Source organism: Chiloscyllium plagiosum, chromosome 5 (assembly GCF_004010195.1).
Source record: "Chiloscyllium plagiosum isolate BGI_BamShark_2017 chromosome 5, ASM401019v2, whole genome shotgun sequence".
NCBI classification, from domain to species: domain Eukaryota; kingdom Metazoa; phylum Chordata; class Chondrichthyes; order Orectolobiformes; family Hemiscylliidae; genus Chiloscyllium; species Chiloscyllium plagiosum.
The window spans coordinates 80,424,772-80,448,650 of NC_057714.1; the positions used below are offsets into that span (position 1 = coordinate 80,424,772).

The following is a 23,879-nucleotide window of genomic DNA, read 5'->3' on the forward strand; positions in this document are numbered from 1 at the left end:
CTCTCTATTCTCTCTCTCTCTTCTCTCTCTCTCTTCTCTCTCTCTCTTCTCTCTCTCTCTCTCTCTCTCTCTCTCGCCCGTCTCTCTCCCTCTCTCTCTCTCGCCCGTCTCTCTCTCTCTCTCTCGCTCTCTCTCTCGCTCTCTCTCTCATCTTCCTCTTCTTCTCACCCTTGTTCTCCTCTCTCTCGCCCTCTGGCTCTCTTTTCTCACTGTCTCTCTTTACCCTTCTGTCCCCTCCTCCAACATCCCCTCCTTGCCTCCATCTCCCCCTTTTTTCTTTCACCTATCCTCCCTCTCTCTTGCCCTCCTTCCCCCATCTTTGCATCCCTCCTTCCCCCCCCACCCCCACTGCCATCCCTACTTCTGTATCTTCCCTCTAACACTTTGTGATGATGAAAATTGGACAAACATCCATTCACTGAAAACTCAAAAGAATTGACAATTTTTGCCACTGTTGAGGGCACAAGTCATCAATTAAATAACCATAGCCTTAGATTAAAATATAGCACATGAAAGACTGAGGGTTTTTTAAAGGTACTGTACATTTCTTGATCTTGTATTTTGTACTAGACACTCCTCCCCCTCTTAAACTTAACCTTTGTTTGCTTTTGGTGTTGTATTTTATCATTTTTCTTGGAGTGAGGTAATACGCATCAAAGAACCAATGCAGGCATGATGGCCTGAATGGCTTCCTGCACTGTGACAATTCTGTCTTTATGTACTTAGTAATAAAATTCCTCTTCCTTTCACTCAGGAATATCTTATGATTGGCTCTTTAATTTGAACAAGTATTACGTTTTAGTTAAAGGATGATATTGCTGCTTTTTAACATAGAAATCATGTTGCAGCTAGCTGAAAGTGCAAAAAAAAGGGAGCTGATTCACCCCTCCCCACTTGTATGTAATAGTTGTCTAAATCTGGGGTGCCAAGTGGCTGTGACTCCTGCATTTGGAAATACCCTATCATAACAGGAACACATTGCAGTTTCCTCCTTATTCAAAAAGCTGGTCATACTCTGGCTAATTTTTGCAAAAACAAGAAAGGAGAAAAATAATGTTTCTAGGTAGCTAATTACTATATCACTCTTGTGTGACTTATGTTATTTGGCTCCTAGACCAATTATGCATTGATTTTAAAATTTGTCATCCTTATTTTCTAATCCTTCCATGGTCCCTAAAGCCTTTTGAAACCTTTACATCCCTTTAATTCGGGCCCCCCCGAGCATCCCCAACTTTAATCATTCCAGCAGTGATGACTCTGCCTTCAGCTAATTTGATCCTAAGTTCTGCAATGCCCTCTTTAAACCTCTCTGCTTCGATTTCCCCCCCAGTTTAATATGTCACTGTACAGTTTGGTGTAAGATGTTCATTGAAGTGGTAGCACTTATCCCATCATGACTGCACCAGCTGTCTAAATGAGCAATGCATTTGATGCTATTCTATTGCCATCTCCCCAAAATCCATCACATTGTTCTTTTTCAGATAATAGTCTAATTTCCTTTCGACTGTTTCAGTAGAACGTGCCTCGACCACAGTCTCAAGCAATGCATTTCAGACATTAACCACTTGCTGTATCAAAAAGTGTTTATTTGTGTTTGCTTTTGCTTCCTTTCCCACTGCAAGTTCAATATAACATGGATCAATATACAGAAAATTTGATTATAGTGCAGGATTTTGTGACTCCCAAATAAAATAAATCTTTACTTGATTATATAACTATATAGTCCAGCTCCTTTTCAATAAAAGGTACTATACATTTTCTTTGTGCACAATTCCAATGAAAATTTAATGGAATAAGTAATTTAGGGTGTAAGTTTTCATATTTAACAAAACTTGGATCTAAAGCTCTTTATTTTTGAAAGATTCAGTACAGTTCCAGACAGAAACAGACCCATGGAACAAACCAGCCATTAAATAATAAATTCAAAATCCAACAGGATGGCTAGTGCAAAAAATAAACTACAAATCACATAAGGTCAAGGGGAGGCAATGATCTAGTTTATTATAGCTGGACTGTTCATTCAGAGACCCGGATAATTGTTCGAATCCCACCATGGCGGATGGTGGCATTTGAATTCAATGAAAACAGAATCTGGAATTAAGAGTCTAGAGATGACCATGAATCCATTGTCAAGTGCCCTAATGTCCTTCAGGGAAGGAAACTGCTGGTGTACATGTGACTCCAGACCCACACCAATATGGTTAACTCTAAACTGGGCAACAAATGCTGCCCTAGCCCACAATGCCTTCATCCCATGAATGAATAAAAAGGTGAGTAGTTTTTCAGTTTCTTTTGTGTGTTTAAGAGAACGTGGGTAATTCTGGCAATATCAGCATTTATTGCTCAGTTGTAATTACTTTGAATAAAATAGTGCTTATCTGCTGTTCTGTGTGCAGGAATACCCACAGTGATATTAGGAATGAGCAGATATATAATTCCGAATTAGTTTAACGTGATCTCCAGCAGCAGGTGACGCCAGTGAAGGAGGGCACTGTGTATGAAGCTCAAGCAGCTGTCAGAACCTTCACCAACCAGTGGCAGTGGTGAGGAAGGGTAACACAACAAGTCAAATGGACCTTCGCTGGAATAAAAAATGTCTTTCTCGGGAAGAAGGGCTGATAGCAAAAGGGGTCAGACAGACTAGGGATTCCTCAGCCCATCGGCTTCATTCCATGTAAATACTTCCTTGTTTACACTCAATTTCCCTTCATGCTTGTAATGACCTGATTCCAGTCTGATAAAGAATTCTTATTTCATGATTTTGGGGCAGTCCATGTATTCAAATCTCTTGTTACGTCAGGATGGTATATGGCTTAGGGGGAGATCTGTAGGTGATGGTTTCCCAGGCCTCTGATGCCCTTGTCCTTCTAGATGGTAGAGATCTTGTGTTTGGAAACGGTATCAAAGGAGCCTAGTTGAATTGCTGCGGTGCATCTTGTAGATGTATATATTACTGCTACCATGATTGGATGATAAAGGAGTGAAAGTTCACAGCGATTCATGAGGTGCCCATCAATTGGGCTGCTTTGTTTTGGGTCATGTCAAGCTTCTTGATTGATATAGCTCCAAATACAATGCAGGCAAACGGAGAGTGTTCCGTTATACTCCTGACTTATGTCTTGTAGATGATGGTCAGGTAATGAGGATACAGGAGATGAGCAAATCACCACAGATTTCCTAGTCTTTGACTTGCTCTTGTAGCCACAATATGTATATAACTGGTCCAGTTCAGTTTCTGGTCAAAGGTGACCCCGATGATGTTGATTATCAGATCGTGAACTCTCAGGCCTGACTTCCCCAAAAGTGCACTCACCACTGACTGAAAGCCAAAAACTTCTAAGTATCCGAGGCATTTGCCTGAAAGAAGCAAGATGTGGAGGTGCTGGTGTTGGACTGGGTTGGACAAGATCAAGGGTCAGCGCTCCGAAAGCTGGTGTTTATAAATAAATCTATTGGACTATAACTTGGAGTTGTGTGATTTTTGATTTGAAATAAGCACTGTTTACCTTGAATGTGGAAACCAAAATTCCACATATTAGAATCAACATAATTTAGTTATTATAGAACATAGAACATTACAGCGAAGTACAGGCCCTTCGGCCCTCAATGTTGTGCCGACCTGTCATACCAATCTGAAGCCCATCTAACCTACACTATTTCACTATATGCTTGTCCAATGACGACTTAAATGTACTTAATATCTGGAGAAGTCATACCCTGAACATGTATCACAATTTTTCTATGTCTACACTAGGTCTTACCTCCCACAGCAGTGACAGGGTTCCTTCTGGACCTCACTTACCACCCCGTCAGCATCCACATTACCTACAATTTCTGCCACCTCCAATGGGAAGCCACCACCAGCCACACATTCCACTCCATTGTCAGCCTTCTACGAGGATGTTTCCCTCAGGACATCTTGGTCTATACCTAGTGCATTCCCAATCTGTCACCAAAATCCACAGCACCTTCACATACAATTGTAGAAGGTGCAACACTTCCCTGTTTACTTACTCCCTCCTCACCATCTAAAGCCCCAAATATGCCTTCCAGGTGAACTAGCAATTTACCTGCATTTCACTCAGTATAGTTTACTGTAGTCAACACTTACAATGTGATCTGCTCTACATTGGGGAGACAAAATGTAGACTGGGTGACCGCAGAACGTCTATATGATGTTCACAAAAATGACCCTGAGCTTCCTGTTGCCTCCCACTTCAACACACAATCATGTTCCCTGGTCAACATCTCTGTCTCAGGCTTGCTTCAGTGCACCAACAAAACTTAGCGCAAGTTGGAAGAACAGCATCTCAATTTCCACTTGGGGAACCTCACAGCTTTCATACTCAATATTAAATTCAATAATTTTAGGGCCTGAGCATCTTCTCCCATGTTCTTACCCCAAGCCCCACACTTGGACTTTTGGGCAGCACGGTGGTTCAGTGGTTAGCACTGCTGCCTCACAGCACTAGGGTCCCTGGTTCAATTCCAGCCTTGGGTGACTGTCTGTGTGGAGTTTGCACATTCTCCCTGTGTCTGCGTGGGTTTTCTCCAGGTGCTCCAGTTTCTTCCCACAGTCCAGAGATGTGTAGGTCAGGTGAATTGGCCATGCTAAATTGCCCATAGCATTAGGTGCATTAGTCAGAGGGAAATGGGTCTGGGTGGGTTACTCTTTGGAGGGTAGGTGTGGACTTGTTGGGCTGAAGGGCCCATTTCCACACTGTAGGGAATCTAATCTAATCATATGGGCTACTACCACAAATAATCCATGGTAAACCACTAATAGTCCCCCTTAGCAGCTATTCATTCTCACAGACTGACTTTTACACATTCCTTTGTCTGCCCAATTATTTTTTCCTCTCTCTGGGCTCCATCTCCACATATTGTTTACTGCTCCTTCCTCCTTTCATCCCATCTTCAGCATATATATCAGCCATGCTGTAGCTAAAATCAGTTCTGAAGAAGTGGCACATAATAAATGGGTCACTTTTGGATTTACAGAATTTAGTAGGGGAGTGCCACAGGGATTAGTGCTGGGGCCTCATCTACTCACAGCTTGAATGAATGGCATGATGAAAAGACTGAGTGTATGTCCAGAACAGTCTGGGGCAGAGTTTAATAATAGAGGTCTTCAATTTAACCAAAAGCAAATCACTGCAGGTGCTGGAAATCTGAAGTAAAAACAGAACAATCACATTAAACATACAATTTTAACTCTTATTCTTTTTTTGACAGATGTTCCAGATCTGCTAATTTTCTCCATCATTTTCTATTTTTATTTCAGGGTTCCCATTTAATATGGAAATGAGGAATATATCCCTGCTCTTGAGAATCCAATAGACTTTGAAATTCTTTACTCCAGTGGAGGCCAGGTCATTGTCAAATACTACCTTGAATATGTTTAACTTTTGATTGACAAGGGAGTCAAGGTTATGAGGGGCAGGTGGGAAAGTTGAATTCAGGCCACAATTAGATTAGCTGTGATCTTATTGAGTATAGTGGATTGGGCGCGAGAGGTCAAATGACTGCCTCCCTTTTCTTCATGACCTTATGGATTCAGTAGCATGACTTGTTGTACAATATTGATTCATCAGGGCAGGGTTCAGTACAAACATTTTCAATAAGGTATTTTATTATTATTTTCTAGCAAAAAAGAATGAACAGCAGATATGATGGATTCCATGCAGTACTGACAGCTGCCTCCATAGGCAAAGAAAAGTCTTGCAGAACAATTTAATTTTATGGCCAGCCACCTCAAATGCCCTTTTGTGCAGAGAGGCTTTAACCAGTCCTTATTTTCCAGCAATCTGACAACTGATTGCTTTCATTCTGATTTTTTAAAGAAACTTTCTATGTGCTGAGGAATTGACTGAGAGCTCACAATGCCCTCCTGAAGCTTGGCTGCTTTTCTGACCTTTTAATAAACATTGCATTATAATTTGTGTCATGCGGTTTTTTTTCTGAATTTTTGCCAGAGAGGAATCTAAGATTACCAAAAGCAAAAACATTCCTGTAGCTATCAGTGGGTTAGAAGATGAGCTATCAGCAAATTTCATTTTTAACTGAAACCAGACTTGAACTTAAAACGACCAAAACCTACACTCCACATCAAATTAAAAGCTCTAATGCCTTGAAATTACAAATCAATAGTTTTGTAGCCTGATCGGTGACATTAAAAGAGAGGATTTTGATTGATAAGACTTGAATGAGCTTTTCTTTTATATTTTGTATGTTCCAATCACTTATGTAATCATACTTTTTAAATCCATATGCTCATAATTAAGTGAACACTCTTCTTCGTTGTTTAAGGCCAAAGATTTAATCACTAGAGAGGCTTTACCATGATTGTTGTAGTGCGCAGAAGTGAGGCTGTGTGAGGTAGATGGTCATTAACTAGACACTTGCATGACAGCTAAATAGACCTAAAAAAGACATAAGATTGTTCCTTTCCCACAAATGTCATATTGAACCACTCACCAAAAAACTGAAACAATTCAGTTATGGGTGAGATACATCACAATTTTTCATTCAATATGTCTCAATTAGCATTCTATACATCTGAAATAACCAATTGGTTGGCACAGTGGCTCAGTGATTAGCACCACTGCCTCACAGCATCAGGACTTGGGTTCAATTCCACCCTCGGCAACTGTCTGTGTGAAGTTTGACCATTCTCCCCATGTCTGCATGGGTTTCCTCTGGGTGCTCCAGCTTTCTCGCCTTGTCCAAAAATGTGCAAGTTAGGTGGATTGCCCATAGTGTCCAGGGATGTGCAAGCTAGGTGGATTAGCCATGGGAAATGCAGGGTTACAGGATGGGTGGGTCGAGGTGGGATACTCTTTGAAGGGTCGGTGTGGAACCAATGGGCCGAATAGCCTGCTCCCTCATCATAGGGATTCTATGGTTTTCATAAAGCTCTGTTTTCCTTTGTTAAGCAGAGTACTTTATTGGTTCTGTCAGACAAGACACAAGACTTGCATTAATATGGCAGCTTTCACGTCATCCAAAAAATCTTTACAGCCAATAATTTTGAGTTATCAGTGAGATCTCATGAAATAGAGATCATTCAACAACAGCATATATTTTTGTAATACTTATGGAGCCCCTTTAATTTATAAAAACATCTAAGCCTTTTCTCAGGATGAGTATGAACCAAAGTTTCGCACCAAACCAAAAAAGGCGATATGAAGGAGATGCTATTTTTTGAAACTGATGTGAGGTTGTTAATTGTTAATTGCCCCTTGAGAAGTTGGTGGTCATCCACAACTTTCAATTGCTGCAGACTATTTGGGATCAGTACACCTACATTGCTGTTAGGAAGGGAATTCCAAGATTTTGGTTGAAGAAGAAGTTTTTAACTATTGTTTTACAGGAGGAAAGCAGTGTTGAGAGATTTAGTGAGAATTCTGGAGCATAGGGCTATGCCAACTAAAAGGGCTATCCATGGTGGAGCAACTAAAACTGTGGATGCTCAGGACACCAGAATTGGAGGAGTGTGATATCAGAGGGTTTTTGTGCGGTCATGCCCGCCTGCTTATTCTGTATGAACTCCTCATACTGCAGGATGCTACCACCAACCTGTTTAAGTGTAGGAAATTGCAAGACCTGCTCAGTTTAATGCAGTAGAGGAGATGACATACTGGTCTAACTAAAAGAGTCTTTTGTAACTAACCAGATATGGATTATTGCACGTGAGCAACTAATTATAGGTTTAGTCGATATATAGCTATTGTTACAGAGATGGGAGAAAGTGAGGACTGCAGATGTTAAAGATTAGAGTTGAGAGTGTGATGCTGGAAAAGCACAGCAGGTCAGGCAGCATCCAAGGAGCAGGAGGATCGACATTTTGGGCACAAGCCCTTCATCAGTCCTTCCTGATGAAGTGCTTATGCCCAAAACGTCCATTCTCCTGCTCCTAGGATGCTGCCTGACCTGCTGTGCTTTTCCAGCACCACATTCTTGATTATTACAGATAAGTTGAGAAAGACCCAATTAGATCTCACTCCTTAGATCCTATGGTGTTCTATGCAAGTCCATGTGGCATCGTCATATTGGTGGTGCAGATGGCACATCTCTATATTGACCATTTCAAATCCATAGGTAACTGGAGAGGATTAGAGAATTAAGGAAGGACATGATGATCGAGGAATTTAAAGACCAGAATGAGAATTTTAAAAATGAAACATTGCTTAAGTGGAACCAGTTCAGATCAGTGAGACGGGCAGAGTTGGTCAATGTTGAAGAGATGGAAATAGGCGACCTCAATGTTGACACCGATGTGTGGTAGGATGCCCATCTCTGAATCAGATATAACACCAGGATTGCAAACTGTAACCTCAGACACTTGCCTGTGAAATCATTGTAGTCAGTGTTGAGAAGGGAATTTGTAATGGCCACTGAAAGCAATTGCTTCAGTCTTCATAATGTTTAATTGGCAGAGATTATTGTTCCTCCAGTTCTAGAGAGGTAGCGGAGTGATAGAATTACATATTGAGTGTACCTGTGGAAATTGATTCTGTGTCAGATGGAACAGGAGTAGGTTAACTCAGTTCAAAGATGACTGGTTTGCAAAGCAGAGTGATGCCTGCAGCATGGGTTCAACCCTTGCAAGGGCTGAGATTACCATGAAGGAGCCTCCTCAATCTTTCTCCTCGCCTGAGGCGTGGTGACCTTTGTGTTAAACTACCAACAGTCAACTCTGTCTAACAAGAGAGCAGCCCTATGGCTGAGAGAAAACATGGAAAGAAACAAACAGATGCTTGGCATCATGCAAAAGTGCAAATATAAGTGATCTTCTTCAAGTTAAATACCTGAGAATGAAGCAAAACTAATGCAGCTCTATTGGATTGGAAAGGGCAGGGAGTCAGTGGAGAAAGCTGATCAACCATGTAAAATTCTGCTGACAGTTCAAGAAGACCGAGGAGGGATAGTTTACCTTTTGGCACAGTCATATAATATGTCATTTATGGCTTTGATGTGAGCATTTTTGGGGAACTGTGGTAATAATGGACATCTTGATTAGTGGGTTTTGTCTTGACATTCAGAGAAACTGAGCATGAATTTGAGAGATGAGAACATGTTGAAAAACTTTGGGAGAGGAAAGGAAATAAGTGGTTTACTATACTGTAGATTATATGTAATTGTAGATTTTGTATTCCAGTCAGTAACATATTTTGCAAGGTCCAGTAGGTGGTGCACTACATCAACTTTGGAAAGTTGGGTAAACTATTTAACTCCATCTGGCCATGTGATACTTGGAGTCACTGATAATATTTGACTCCCAGAATTAATGCATTTTATTGGAAGAACATTTTATTCTTATATAAAATCTATAAACCAGAAAATTCATTGGCATTTTTTCTTTAGTTGTATTTTAATCTGTGCAGCTGGTGTAACTGGATGTTGTCATAATAGTGAATATTTTTATTTTCAGTGCAGCTAAATCCACACAGAAAGGCACCATATTACAATATTTTCATGGGGTTGTGTTTGAAAGATGAGAATGCTGGGGTCCTCTCAAGAGTTATTTGTTACCTTTGTCTAATACAAAAAAAAATTGTTTGATTTAAATACTGATTTAGTTTTAATCTCGATGTTTGTGAAATTGAGTTGCACTTGCTGAGAGCATTTCACACTATCTACCCAACATAAATATTTGGTTAAATCCATTTTTAGATTCTTTGGTTCCAGTGTAAGTTGAATAAGGACTCCAGTTTGAATAAATGAATATGACTCTGGTCGTTGCACTCCAGAGCCCAGGACGTATACTACTGTATTTGTTGTATCCAGAGTCTTCACATTGGCAAAAAACAGAATAACTATGTAGACTGTAGAATTAAAGCACAATATCTGACTGACAGTAGACTGAAGGTCCCTGCCAGCAAAAGTTTTGAGTGTTTTTGTAGCTGCAACAGCCATCCCATAATTAACATACTTCTATTATTAAAGCATTATGCAGAGCCAAGTGCACCCTGGTATCGTGTGATCAGTATCCATGTTACAAACAGTAGTGAAAGAACACGTCTGATACTTCTGCTTTCAATTAGTTGATCACTGAATAAAATTTTTCATCAGCTAATATAACACTCCCCAAGCACCCAACAAACTGTAAATTCAGTAAATAAAGGCAAAGATCAATAGTAGAGTGAAATCTTAGGCGTGTAATATGAGACAAGCAATTGGAAACCCGTCGTTAAGAAGGCTGAGACCTTTTGGCAACAAGGGTCCAATTGGAATGTAGTGTCAACATAAATCAAAGTTGACCAAATGTATGTCTAAAGGTGACTAGCCTGAGTTAACATGCCTTTGCTCTTCCTTTTAAACTGGTTTTACCATTTGTAGAGACCTTCCTTTCTTCTTCCCAATTATTATCTAACGATACTGAAATTTGTTGTTACTAACTCAGCCACATTGTACTGTATGGTTGTGGAGAGATATGAAGCTTGTCCTGTTCATGGCAAAATCAGGAGTATGTGAAAGAATTCTGTTTGACGTGGAGGTCTCAAGAAATATTTCAGAAGATGCTCATTAGTATTGAATAGAACAAAAAAAAATAGAAAATGAGCAGAAATCGGTAGAAGCAATCAAGACTGAAATTATATTTTGGACTCGTACATTACAATAAGTCAAATAACCTACTCACAGTGTTCATATTAAGTCCTTCCTCACTTCAGTAAGGCACTCGACAAGGTTCCCCTTGGAAGACTGGTTAGCGAGGTTAGATCTCATGGGATACAGGATGCAGGAGGAATTAGCCATTTGGATACTGAACTGGCTCAAAGGTAAAAGACAGAGGGTGCTGGTGGAGGTTGTTTTTCAGACTGAAGGCCTGTGACCAGTGGAGTGCCACAAGGATCAGTGCTGGGTCCACTACTTTTCGTCATTTATAGAAATGATTTGGATGTGAGCCTAAGAGGTATAGTTAGTAGGTTTACAGATCACACCAAAATTAAAGGTGTAGTGGACAGTGAAGAAGGTTACCTCAGATTAAAATGGGATCTTGATCAGATGGGCCAATGGGCTGAGCAGTGGCAGATGGAGTTTAATTTAGATGAATGTGAGGTGCTGCATTTTGGGAAAGCAAATCTTAGCAGGACTTATACACTTAATGGTAAGGTCCTAGGGAGTGTTGCTGAACAGAGACACCTTGGAATGCAGGTTCATAATTCTTTGAAAGTTGAGTCTCGGGTAGATAGGATAGTGAAGAAGGCATTTGGTATGCTTTCCTTTATTGGTCAGAGTATTGAGTACAGGAGTTGGGAGGTCATGTTGTGGCTGTACATGATATTGGTTAGGCCACTGTTGGAATATTGCATGCAATTCTGACCTCCTTCCTATCGGAAGGATGTTGTGAAACTTGAAAGGGTTCAGAAACGATTTACAAGGATGTTGCCAGGGTTGGAGAATTTGAGCTACAGGGAGAGATTCAATAGGCTAGGGCTGTTTTCCCTGGAGCGTCAGAGGCTGAGAGGTGACCTTATAGAGGTTTATAAAATTATGAGGGATATGGATAGGATAAATAGATAAAGTCTTTTCCCTGGTGTCAGGGAGTCCAGAACTAGAGGGCATAGGTTTAGGGTGAGAGGGGAAAGATATAAAAGAGACCTAAGGGGCAGCTTTTTCACGCAGAGAGTGGTATGTGTGTGGAATGATTGGCCAGAGGAAGTGGTGGAGGCTAGTATGCTTGCAACTTTTAAAAGGCATCTGGATGGGTATATGAATAGGAAGGGTTTGGAGGGATATGGACCAGGTGCTGGCAAGTGGTACTAGATTGGGAGCGACACAGTGGTTAGCACTGCTGCCTCACAGCGCCAGAGACCCGGATTCAATTCCCGCCTCAGGCAACTGTCTGTGTGGAGTTTGCACATTCTCCCCATGTCTGCGTGGGTTTCCTCCGGGTGCTCCGGTTTCCTCCCACAGTCCAAAAAGTGCAGGTTAGGTGAATTGGCCATGCTAAATTGACCATAGTGTTAGGTGAAAGGGTAAATGTAGGGGAATGGGTCTGGGTGTGCTGCTCTTCTGAGGATCAGTGTGGACTTGTTGGGCCGAAGGGCCTCTTTCCACACTGTAAGTAATCTAATCTCTAACTGGTTGGCATGGACGAGTTGAACCAAAGGGTCTGTTTCAGTGCTGTACATCTCTATGACTCTACTGTCCTGTTCTGACACCACTACCTTGATAAATTATTATGATCTCTCTACCTTAATTAGTTTCTTCAGTTTTGGATTATTTATTGCTTTGGTTAGACCCCTGGCATGCGACTCTTATACCTATTGTGTTCTTCCAATCAGATAAAAACCGAAAGAACTGTGGATGCCGTAAATCAGGATCAGGGTTGCTCGGGGTTTCAGGGGTCTGGTGGCATCTGTGAAGAAAATCAGAGTTAACGTTTCTGGTCCGGTGACCCTTCCGCTAGTTTTTCTCCACGCCTTCCTCTCGTTTTTCTCCACGCCTTCCTCTAGCTTTTCTGCCTTACCTGCTGGTCTTTTCCAGTGGCTTCTGTTTTTGTTCTATGTTATTCCAGTCATTTAGTTTGTCTCCAGCACCACTTTATTTTTAATTTTTTGTAATTATCTCTCTGCCCCTTCTAATCAGATTGTAGGTCATCTGTTCACTTTGTTATTCATCTTAAATCAACACTGTCTAACACTCTTGGTCACTTGCAGAGACGTATTATTTGACAGTCCACTTACACCATTTGTATAGTCATTTGCTCTTTCTGCCCTTGATCTCTCTGCCCATAATTTCTGTTTCTGTGTGTTTCCCTCTCACTTCACCTGACAAAGGGACCATGCTCCGAAAGCTTGTGATTTCAAATAAATCTGTTGGACTATAACCAGTATCTCCGCATCAAAAAAAAATGAAATTGCAAAGACACAGTAATCTTGTGATAAAAGAAAGATCTTGAAAAATGTTGAGAGTTATCTGGAGAAACTCAGTAATTTTTTATTGCTTCGAGTGCTGTCATCAAATGAATGCAGTACAGTCCACCATATCATCAGTGCAGGACCAGTATCTTTTTTGTGTTTTTGTGCTGCAGCATGTCGAGAGATTTTGCAGCTTTAGCTTGGGACGGGCAGGTGAGTGGGCATTCATCGAACACTTCAGGATAATTAATTTCCTTGGCTAAAGAACTGTTGCATCGATAATTGCCTTGTCTATCCTAATTCCGCTGTGTGGTGTATGGTAGAATTATTAAGTCCCTACAGTTTGGAAAGAGGTAATTTGGCCCATTGAGTCTGCACTGACCCGCTGAAGAACATTCCAGTCAGATCCAATCCCCATCCTGTCCCCATAACCTCACATTAATCAAGGCTAATCCAACTAACCTGCGGAAGGTAACCAGAACATCTAATGAAAACCCACGTAGACATGGGGAGAACATGCAAACGCCACATAGATAGTAACCCAAGGCTGGAAGTGAGCCCAGATCCTTGGCACTGTGAGGCAGCGTTGCTGATCACTGAGTCGTCATGGCACCGGTAGTGGTGTCACTATGGTTTCAGTTTCCATGGTTTTCTTGCTGGAGTTTCAAGGTTGGCCACAAATAGGTGAGGGAAGAAAGCCTCAATATCAGGCTAGTTTGCATCACTGTGATCCTCCTCATCCTCAGTGTCTTGCACAATTGATGTCAGTTTGGATAGAGCATAGCAGAAGCTGTTGGAAGTTATGGTTTTGTCAGCGTCTTCCACACCTCCATCATGACCATACTCTCCAGGGTTCTTATCAATCATCTCAACAGTGTGAGAGATTAGCTGCCTTTAGTAGTAGGTTTTTAGATTGCTAATCACTCCGATCCATTGGTAGTGATTTTTGAGAGCCAAGAATTAAATCCAGATAACAATTCCGGATCCCAAGGCTTTCCTTAGAGTCATAGAGATATACATCATGGAAACAGAGCCTTCGGTCCAACTCGTCCATACTGACCAGATATCCTAAATTAATCTAGTCCCATTTTCCAGCACTTGGCCCATATGTCTCTAAACCTTTCCTATTCATATACCCATCCAAATGCTTTTTAAATATTGTAATTATACCAGCTTCCACCACTTCGTCTGGCAGCTCATTCCATTCATGGAACCAGCCTTTGCATGTAAATGTTGCTGCTTAGGCCCCTTTTACATCTTTCCCCTCTGACCCTAAACCTATGTCCGCTTGTTCTGGACTCCCTCAACCCAGGAAAAAAGACCTTGTCGATTTACCTTATCCATATCCCTCGTGATTTTATAAACATCTATAACCTCTATGAGCAGAGATTGAGCAGGTCAGGCCTATACTCACTAGAGCTTGGAAGAATGAAAGATCTAATTGAGGTACATAAGATGCTAGGGGATTAACAGAGTAGACGTAAAACAGACATTTCCCCTTGTGGGGCAATCTAGAATGGGAGATCATAGTTTTAGGCTTGGGATGGCAGGTTTAAAACAGAAATGAGGAGAAATTAATCCATTTTAAAAGGTCATGTATCTGTAGAATTCACTACTGCTTCCAGGATACTGAACAAATATAAGAGGAAGATGGACAGATGTTTAATTAGTAATGGATTAAAAAATTATGAGGCGTGGTACTGACCATAGTAGTGGCATTCTTCTTGCTCTGCTTTCCTCCATTATACATTTCATCTTTAAACATTGAACAGTGATCTGGTTAAATAATCCATAATAAATGATAGAAGTGTTCCTTACTTGTTCAAGTTGCCTGAGGACCACTTTTCTGGCTGATCATCTGTTATTCCTGCCATAACTATTGCACCCTCCCCACGTTCCACTCAGAGGATGACGCTGTGCATTGTCTTAAATCAGTTCAGCCATCCAATGCTGCAGGTGATCCAACTCTTTTGCTGGAACAACTCCTTTCCTGCTGGATTAAACCTGAGTTGGGAACATTCTGTGCTTGAGCTGCCTTGAATTACATTGGCAGAGCTTCTTCAATGTTAGGAAGGGGTCACACATTTAGGACAGAGATGAGGATTGTTTTTCTGGGGATAATGTATCTGGAGGTAGGGAATTCTTTACTGCAGAGGGCTGTTGAGTCTGGTTCATTGAATATATAAAGGCTGTGACAGACAGATGTTTAATCAATAAGGAAGTCAATGGTTATGGGGAAAAGGCAGGAAAACAGAGTTTAGGATTATCAGTTCAGTCATGACCTAATTGAATGCTAGAGAAGACTCAAGAGGCTGAATGGTCTGCTTCTTCTGTACCTTATGGTTTTAGATATCATTCTCATCAACTTCTTTGTCGGAGAGAATGCCCTCTCGTCAGACTGATCCAAAGTTTATGACCAACAGGCAGGAAACTGAGATATTGCTGCTGTTTTCACCAGTAGAGAGAGCTGCAGATTTGAGGGGCAGCAGAGAGTTGACTGAGAAGGTATATTTACAAGAAGCTCTTGTGTGTATGATAAATCAAAGCAAGACAAAAAGTAGAAAATAGGATTAAAGCTAAGATTGTGAATTGGACAATTTCATGCCTCCGCTTCAGAGCAATCAGACCATTTTTAAAAGTCAGATATAGGTGTCTTTGGGAAATCTGCCCAAACAAGGCTGTTTTGATGTTAGCTAAGGAGATTTTGAAGGAGTGCCCAGTTTGAGCGATGGTTGTCTCTGGGGAACTCTGAAGTGGAGTTACTTTTGCAGATAACCTGAGGACCAATTCCATTGAGTGAGAAACCTGATGTATTGGAAGCCAAATTTGAAAGATTGAGGTTGCACGTGGTGTCATATATATATGAGAAGTGATGCAAATGCTTGTAAGGTCGTGAGATGTTACCTTTGCAAATCCATCTGTAGTTTGATTTCTATGTTACTTGTTAAATAATATTTAATTTAAATTGATTTGCACTTGTGTTAAATAAATGTTCGAAAGTGTGAAAATTTGTGGGTAATTTCTTAAATTGTTGCATGGTGGAGGTCTTTTTGGTAAATTTGATTATTTTGGTTCACAGTTCACTAGTTCATGAATTGTAACAATGTTCATATACTACTGATCAGGTTTACGCACTTTTTCAAATAACTTCCTTAAGACATGGTGTACTTTATCACCAATCCCTCATTTTCCTTTGGCATTTGCTCTATATTCACTTCATTAACAGAGTTAAATCATTCTCTTTTCTTCCCCTCCCCCTGCATCCAGGTGCACAAATGCAAACACAGCTGCCAGAACAGTCCATTCTATACCCAGCAATCCATTATCCATGGCCTCTAAAACGCCTTTATCTCAATGTTGAAAAGCATTGGACATTCTATAATGCAATCTTGTTTCATGAACGAAAAGCTTCAAATGACAGAAATATTTCTGAACCAGCTCCATAAGTTGCATGCAACAACAGAGCTTTAAAATTCCAGTATTAAATCCTTTATTATTTTAATGGAAATATTGAAGGAAGTAGTCTCCAACCAAATTTCACTTTGAATATCTGGTAAGTTACTATTGAAAACAATATTTATACAAAAAGCAATACCTCAACTAGGTTGTTTATCTATCATTTAATAGGGTAAAATGGTCACATGAATGATGTATTGAAAGAGATCTGCTTCTCCTATGTCTGTTTTCATTAGATGGAAGAACAAAGTTTAGCAAAGATCACAGAGTTATGTTTTATTTTAAAAATCCAAAAAGAAAGTCTGAATTTTCCAATTGAAATTTAATACAGAAAGCCACAGACAACCTGTTTATTGAAAAGTCTACCCAGTCCATTCTTAAAGCAAGATTCTGATAATTTATATTTCCTATTCATCAAGGTGAATTGAGGAAAATTTCAGTGTAAAGACCTCAGATTTTACATTTGTGTGCAGTATATCCTTCACCAGTTCCCAAGGTTACAATTTGCCCACTCAACTTGGAAATTCAAAAATTCACCCTTTTGATAATTTGATTCAAATCACTTTTTTAAAACATAGAGACATTTAATTGGAAATCTATTCCACGACTCATTTTTAAAATCATGGAATAGGGTTATCACTGGTTAGGCTGGCAGTTATTGTCTATCTCTAGTTGCCCTTGACAAGGTAGTGGTGAGCTGACACCTGGAACCACCACAGTCCTTGGGGTGTGTGTACTGATATTGTATGGCATAGATTTCAGGCCTGATAGACCTGCATATTTAAGATTGTTACATGACATCACAATGTGTGACCTTCTGGTATAAAGGTATCTGCTTTTCTTTCAGATGTTCTCTCTGTAACAGCATAGTCTGCCACTTATGTAGGTGGGATGTACAATAACATTAGAGTGGTGATGGAAAAGCACAGCAGGACAGGCAGCATCTGAGGAGCAGCTTTTGCCCAAAACGTTGATTTTCCCTGCTCCTTGGATGTTGCCTGACCTGCTGTGCTTTTCCAGAACCACTCTAATCTAAACTCTGGTTTCTAGCATCTGCAGTCCTCACTTTTGCCTGTACAGTAACATTAGTCAGCACAGAATCCAAACTGTGTCTCTAGGTCAATGACTCTGTAACTGTGTAAATATTTAGTATCGTCAATAAACTTTGAGACATCTGTCTCAAAAACAAGCTGACTCCCTCTAGGATATGTTATGCAGACTAAAAAATGAAAAAGCCAGAAAGCACATCAGGTAAACTCACAATGCAGTTAGGAGCATGTACAAGGATTTTTACCCAGTGACAGTGAAGGAACATTGATATATTTCCAAGTCAAGATGATGTGTCAGTTGGTGTGAACTTGCAAAGATGGTGTTCCCATGCATCTATTGGCCTGGATGAGGTGCTGCAATGTATCACTTAGATAGTATGCATTGGTGACACTGTGCGTCAGTAGTGAAAGGAGTGAATGATCAATATAGTAGATGAGGTGCCATTCGAATGAGATGCTTTGTTCTGAATGGTGTTGAGTTTCTTGAGTGTTGTAGGAATTGCACCCATCCAGGCAAGTGTAAAGTATACCATCACATTCCTGACATGTCTTTGTAGATGTTGGACCCACTGAGGAGTTAGGAGGTAAGTTACTTACCATCACAAGTCATCTCATCAATGTTTATGTTCATCCATTTACCTGAAATTGTTGGCATTGGTTGATTACTTATTTTCTACCTTGATTCCCCATCTGCTCTGATCCTCTCAATCAATTTTGCCTCCTGTTTATTATACAGGTAGTTCGTCTATAACACGGTGGTTGCGTTCTTGTGTAACCCCACATTATAGAAAAATCGTGCTTTAATTGTTGGCCAACACGTTTTAACAGTTTGCATTTTAGAAACAGTGTCCTCAATTGATCACAGCAGTTCAGGCAGCATCTGAGGAGCAGTAAAATCGACGTTTCGGGCAAAAGCCCTTCATCAGAAGGGCTTTTGCCCAAAATGTCGATTTTACTGCTCCTGGGTTCGAATCTGCTCCTCAGATGCTGCCTGAACTGCTGTGCTCTTCCAGCACCACTAATCTGGAATCTGGTTTCCAGCATCTGCAGTCATTGTTTTTACTTGCTCAATTGATCAGTCGCGTTAACGAAACGCGCATTTTTGCAGAACAACCTGTATAATGTTATTTATTCTTTTAATGGTTATTGCATTTACATGACTCAAATTCCTTCAGATCAGTGGCTGTGAGCTCCAATGATCTTGTAGTATTTAGTCTGATTAACTGTTTTGTTCGACTCCATATGTAACAGCAGGCCACTGAAAATCTTGCTTCGTTCAGTTTGTTAAAAACTCAAGATGTTCCTGTCTTATTCAGAAATAACCAAACAATTATCACCTCTTTGTCCTCTTTCAATACTCTTGGCTTTATATCCTTTGACACCAGCTGGAAATCCACACCTCTGTTATTTTTCAAGGTTTTTCAGAAAGCTCTTTTCTTTTATTATTTTCTTTCCCTCACTGTTATCACTCCTACATGATACTCCTGTTTCATGGCATGTGACCTGAGGATATGTAGATTGCATGTTTCATCTTAACATTGAGGCATGACACACATGCTACAAAACGTGTTCTGCAATTTTTAGCTGAATAATTTGATATAAACCCAGACATTGATGTATCTGTGATTGTACTTGTTAAAAAAAAAATCCGTAATTGCTCAGATTAAAGTTGAGAGTCCACCATATTGCTGTGGATCTGGAGTCACACAAGTAGGCCAGATCAGATAAGAATGGCACTTCCTAAAGTACGTTAGTGAACCAGATGGGTTTTTCTGACAGTTGATAATGGTTTCATGGTCATCATTTGACTCTTAATTCCAGATTTTTATTGAATTCAAAGTCCACCTTCTGACATGGCATGATTTGAACCTGGGTCCCCAAAACCTTAACAGGGATTCTGGATTAATAGTCTTGTGATAATACTACCTGTGAGCTGTAATAAATGCTGGATTCTTCAATACAATGTTATTCATGTCAAGTTTCTGAGGTTAACGTAAGCGTTGCCATGTTAGATAAGTACACTTGCTTGCTGGAGGCAAAATGGAGTATAGGAATGTGAGTAAGCAATTCAGCTCCTTGAGCCTGTTCTGCTGTTCAATGAGACCATGGCTGATCTGTGGCTAAACTCCACATACCTGCCTTTGGCCCATGTTCCTTAATACCTTTGCCTCACAAAATTTTCTCTACCTCAGATATAAACTTAACAACTGATCTGGCATTTGAGGAAGAGAGTTCTAAATATCTCCCACCCTTTGAGTGTAGAAGTGCTTGCTAACATTTCTCCTGTACGGTCTGGCTCTAGTTTTTAGACAATATTCTAGAATCCCTGACCAGAGGAAATAGTTTCTCTTTTATCTACTCTGAGTTTCCTTTTAATATCTTGAAGACTTCAATCAGATTACCCTTTAACCTTCTAAATTCTAGAGAACAAATGCACCTTATTTTCTAATCTGATATGTTGTGACTTGTGGTCTTGATATTGCTTTTCATTGTGGATTTCTACGTTTTATCCTGGTTTCTCAAACTAACTCTTCTAATGTCATAGTTTGCGAATGGAGGCTTTCCTTTGATTTAATTAACAAAATCTGACCATTTTTTGAAACTGGCACATAATACATTGAATCCGACAGTAATATTTATTTTGGATCATGTGTTATGTCAAAATAGATGGGAAAGTGAGGACTGCAGATGCTGGAGATCAGAGCTGAAAATGTGTTGCTGGAAAAGTGCAGCAGGTCAGGCAGCATCCAAGGAACAGGAGAATCGACGTTTCGGGCATAAGCCCTTCTTCAGGAATCATTCCTGAAGAAGGGCTTATGCCCGAAACGTCGATTCTCCTTTTCCTTGGATGCTGCCTGACCTGTCAAAATAGATACCAATTACATAAAATAAGAAATTCACCAGAGAAATGAATTTGAGGTCTTTCTGTTTCATGAGTGGAGTAAACTAGTGGAACTCAATTAAAGCTTCTGATGGCACCTTGTAGGTGCAAGAAACAAGAGGGTCCCCAGGCTGTGTTACAGCTGCTCTCAAAGGGAAATCAGAGGAATCATGAAATCTTCATGAGGAATACAGAGTTTAAAGGACTTATTAATCACCATGAATTTGGAAGATCTAAGTGCACTGCTGATTCAATTTGAAATATCTACCTGTCTGTCATTTAAGGGTAATTTGTAGTTTACATTTGACCATAAATAACCTCTTAATTCATGTTTAATTCATGTTAATCTTGGATGTTAGTATATATTATGCATGGTATTTGCTGTTTTTTAAGTCTGGTATTGTAAACGTTGTTTGCGTAAAGGGTGTATTTCTTACCAATTCACGTGAACAGGAAGTTAGTGCCATCGATATCATCCTTGGGCATCCATACCAACCTGTCTACCTGTGAGGTCATTTTCAAGGAACAACGTACCTGAATCCCTAGGTCTCTCTGATCAACAACACTCCCCAGTGCCCAGAAGGAGGCCACTCAGCCCATCATGCCCATAGTGCCTGCACTGACTTTTCAATAGAATGTTGTTACCTATTGCCAATCTCCTGACTTTTCCCCATGTCCCTGCACACTATTTCTATCCAAATAACCATCCAATGCCCTCTTGAATGGCTCAATTGAATCTGTCCCCACCATAATTCTGGCAGTGCATTCTAAACCCTAACTATTCGCTGGATGAAAGTGTTTTTCCTCACTTCACCCTTGTTTCTTTTGCATATCACTTTAAATCTGTGTCCTCTGCTTCTCAGTCCTTTTCTTAGCAGGAACAGCTTCTTCCTATCTACTCTGTCCAGATTTTGAAAACTCTTCTCAGCCTTCTTCTCCCCTGAGGACAACAGTCCCAACTTTTCCAATCCATCCTCATCACTGACATTTCTCATTCTGGAACCATTGTGGGAGTCTTTCTCTCTTTCTCCCTCTCTTTGTCTAGATCTTTCTCTCTCCCCTCCACCCCACTCACATCCACTCTGCGACTCTCTCTCTCTCTCTCCGTCTGGTTGATATCCCACAAGCAACAATGATAAATAAAGGGGAGTTATCCTCACCCTGAAGGTTAAGAAGTAAGATAAAACCCTGCAGTTTCAGCACCTTCTACAAAATAATTAACACCCCCATCCCATTCCAGTCCCAGACCTTACAGCAAACCCCTCACCCCCCAACTCCCACCCCCAGAGGCAAGAACCGAGGTCCCAGTCAATCTGAACAATCCCCTCTGATCCCCTCACCATCCCAAACTTTTCTCAGACAAAACCGGGGGCTGGAAGGATGTGGTGACCAGAACTGTACACAGTGTTCCATCTGTTTTATTAAGTTTTAACAAAATTTCCTTGCTCTTATATTCTATGCCCTGGCTAATGAAGGCAAGCATTTCATATGCTTTCTTCATCACCTTGTCCAACTGATATTGACACCTTCAGGGACTTGTATTATACCCAAGACAAATTTTGAGGGGAGGGAGATGGGACTAAAATGTGGTCTCGTGAGATTCTTCTCTTGAGAATGGAACACTTCATCTCTCAGTATATACAACATCTCAGCAGAAAATGTTGGAAATATTCAGCAGGTAAGGCAGCATTTGTGGAGAGTCTGAGTTATTAGTTCAGGCTAGTGACATTTCTTTAGCATTTGAAAATATTACAGATGGAATAGAGTTTAAACAAGCACAGAGAGGTTGTGGGGGGGAGGAAGTCTGACACAGAAGGAGGAAAAAAGACAAAAGATTTGTGATAGGGGGGAAGGTTCAAATGGCTGAATAAACAACAGAATCAATACCAATGACCTGCTGTCCCAAAAAATCATGAGCAATGGCTATAATCTGAAATTATTAAACTTTGATAATGATTCTAGAGGTTTGTAACAACAGAATGTCTAAATACAATAAAACGTGGTCGTCTTCAAGCTTCTGTTGAGTAAGAGATTGATGCCTGAGAATTAAGAATTAGATTGAAATGGAAGATTAAAATTACAGAACCAGACCTTTGGGATTACTCTAGCAAACTGATCTGGTGTTAGTCAATCTGTCTTTGTCTCCCAAATGTAAAAAAGACTGCATTATGAACAATGAATGGAGTTTATTATACTGAAGGAAGCAGAATAAATTGCTGTTTCCATCTGATAGGAGTGTGTGAAACCTTGGACAATGAGAAGGGAGAAGATGTAAAAGTAAGTGCTGTTGTATGTGCTTGCACAGGCAGATACCATGGAAAGTGGGGGCAGATGCTGGTGATGATGGAGTGGTGTCAAGGATGCCACAGTGAGAACAGTATCTTTGGAATGCGCAAATAATATCTGTTCTGGTTAAACATGAGAGAAGAGACAAATGACAAGTACTTTGTAGCTGGCAGAAAATTAACAATGCTGTTGCTTATTATTTTAACTATGTTCCTTTTATTTTTCAGATCATGGGAAGACAAATTTGCGTGTAACATCAGCAGATGACGCTGAACGCATTAAAGCAAAGCAAAACTTTGCTAATGGAAATAACCGTACTTCAAGTACTAAAATTGTTCGAAACATCCCACGAAGACACACTGTAGGTGGAGCTCGCAGTTCAAAAGAAATACTAGGAATGCAGCCATCAGAGATGGATAGGAAAAGAGAGGCTTTTTTGGAACATCTGAAACAGAAATACCCCCATCATGCAAATGCGATCATGGGGCAACAGGAACGCCTTAAAGAACAGGTATAAAAACACTGTCCACTTTATTGCTAATTATCTTCCTTCAGTATTCCACACCCCCTCCCTCTGAAGGCACAAATTTCCCCTTGAGGTATGGTGCCAATTTCCCTCCAGGATCTGTCCAATTAATTATTGTATATGTATCAGTTTTGATGGCAATCATCAGCAAGCTATTTGTCAAACGTATTTTTTCACCAAAAATGTTCTGTGATGCACTGATGCCACAGACTCCAAAATCCACCCTCATTATTTACTTATGTAAATGAGTGTACACAGCCTTGGTGTCTTGTTCAACTCAGACTTGAATGGCAATCTCACATTTGATAGAAAAGTAAGATTGGTTCCTTTAGAAATTTTACAGCTTTCTAACTTCAACATTGATTGCAACAATGAACTTTGCCTACTATTTTTCTTTATATTTGCCATGTGCCATTCTGAGTTTTATTTTTCATGTTTTGCTTTTGTGAGGAATTGTTCTTTACTCTGCTATTCTCAGTCACTCCAGACCAATGCTTTGCTTTGTTTTACTACATCCATTGCCAGTCCCCTTGTTCCATGACATCTTTCTCATTTAATCTTTCCTGCTGTCTACTCTATCCAAGGCCATTATTACTTTTATTCTTCTTCCCCCCCTCCCCACACTTTCAACTCTTCATGTTTCTACCTTCACTCAATTCTGTGGAAGTCATATTTGACACAAAACATTAACTTTGTTTCTCTCTCCACAGATGGATCTGCTGATGAGCAGTTTGTTTTTATTTCAGATCTCTAGAATCCATTGTATTTTGCTTTTATTGTCATTTACTTTTCTCTCTGCAACATTACTCTGCTCT

General features: G+C 40.3%; 1 protein-coding gene across 2 annotated transcripts in view; it reads left to right on the plus strand.

The window, feature by feature from the left end:
• The window catches only part of LOC122550039 (sickle tail protein-like), a 710,262-nt gene that overhangs the window by 353,891 nt on the left and 332,492 nt on the right, over positions 1-23,879 (plus strand). For both annotated transcript variants that reach the window (XM_043690462.1, XM_043690463.1), the window contains exon 2: positions 22,766-23,049. In XM_043690462.1, coding sequence (XP_043546397.1) covers positions 22,766-23,049 — 284 coding nt within the window. The remainder of the gene's footprint in view (positions 1-22,765; positions 23,050-23,879) is intronic.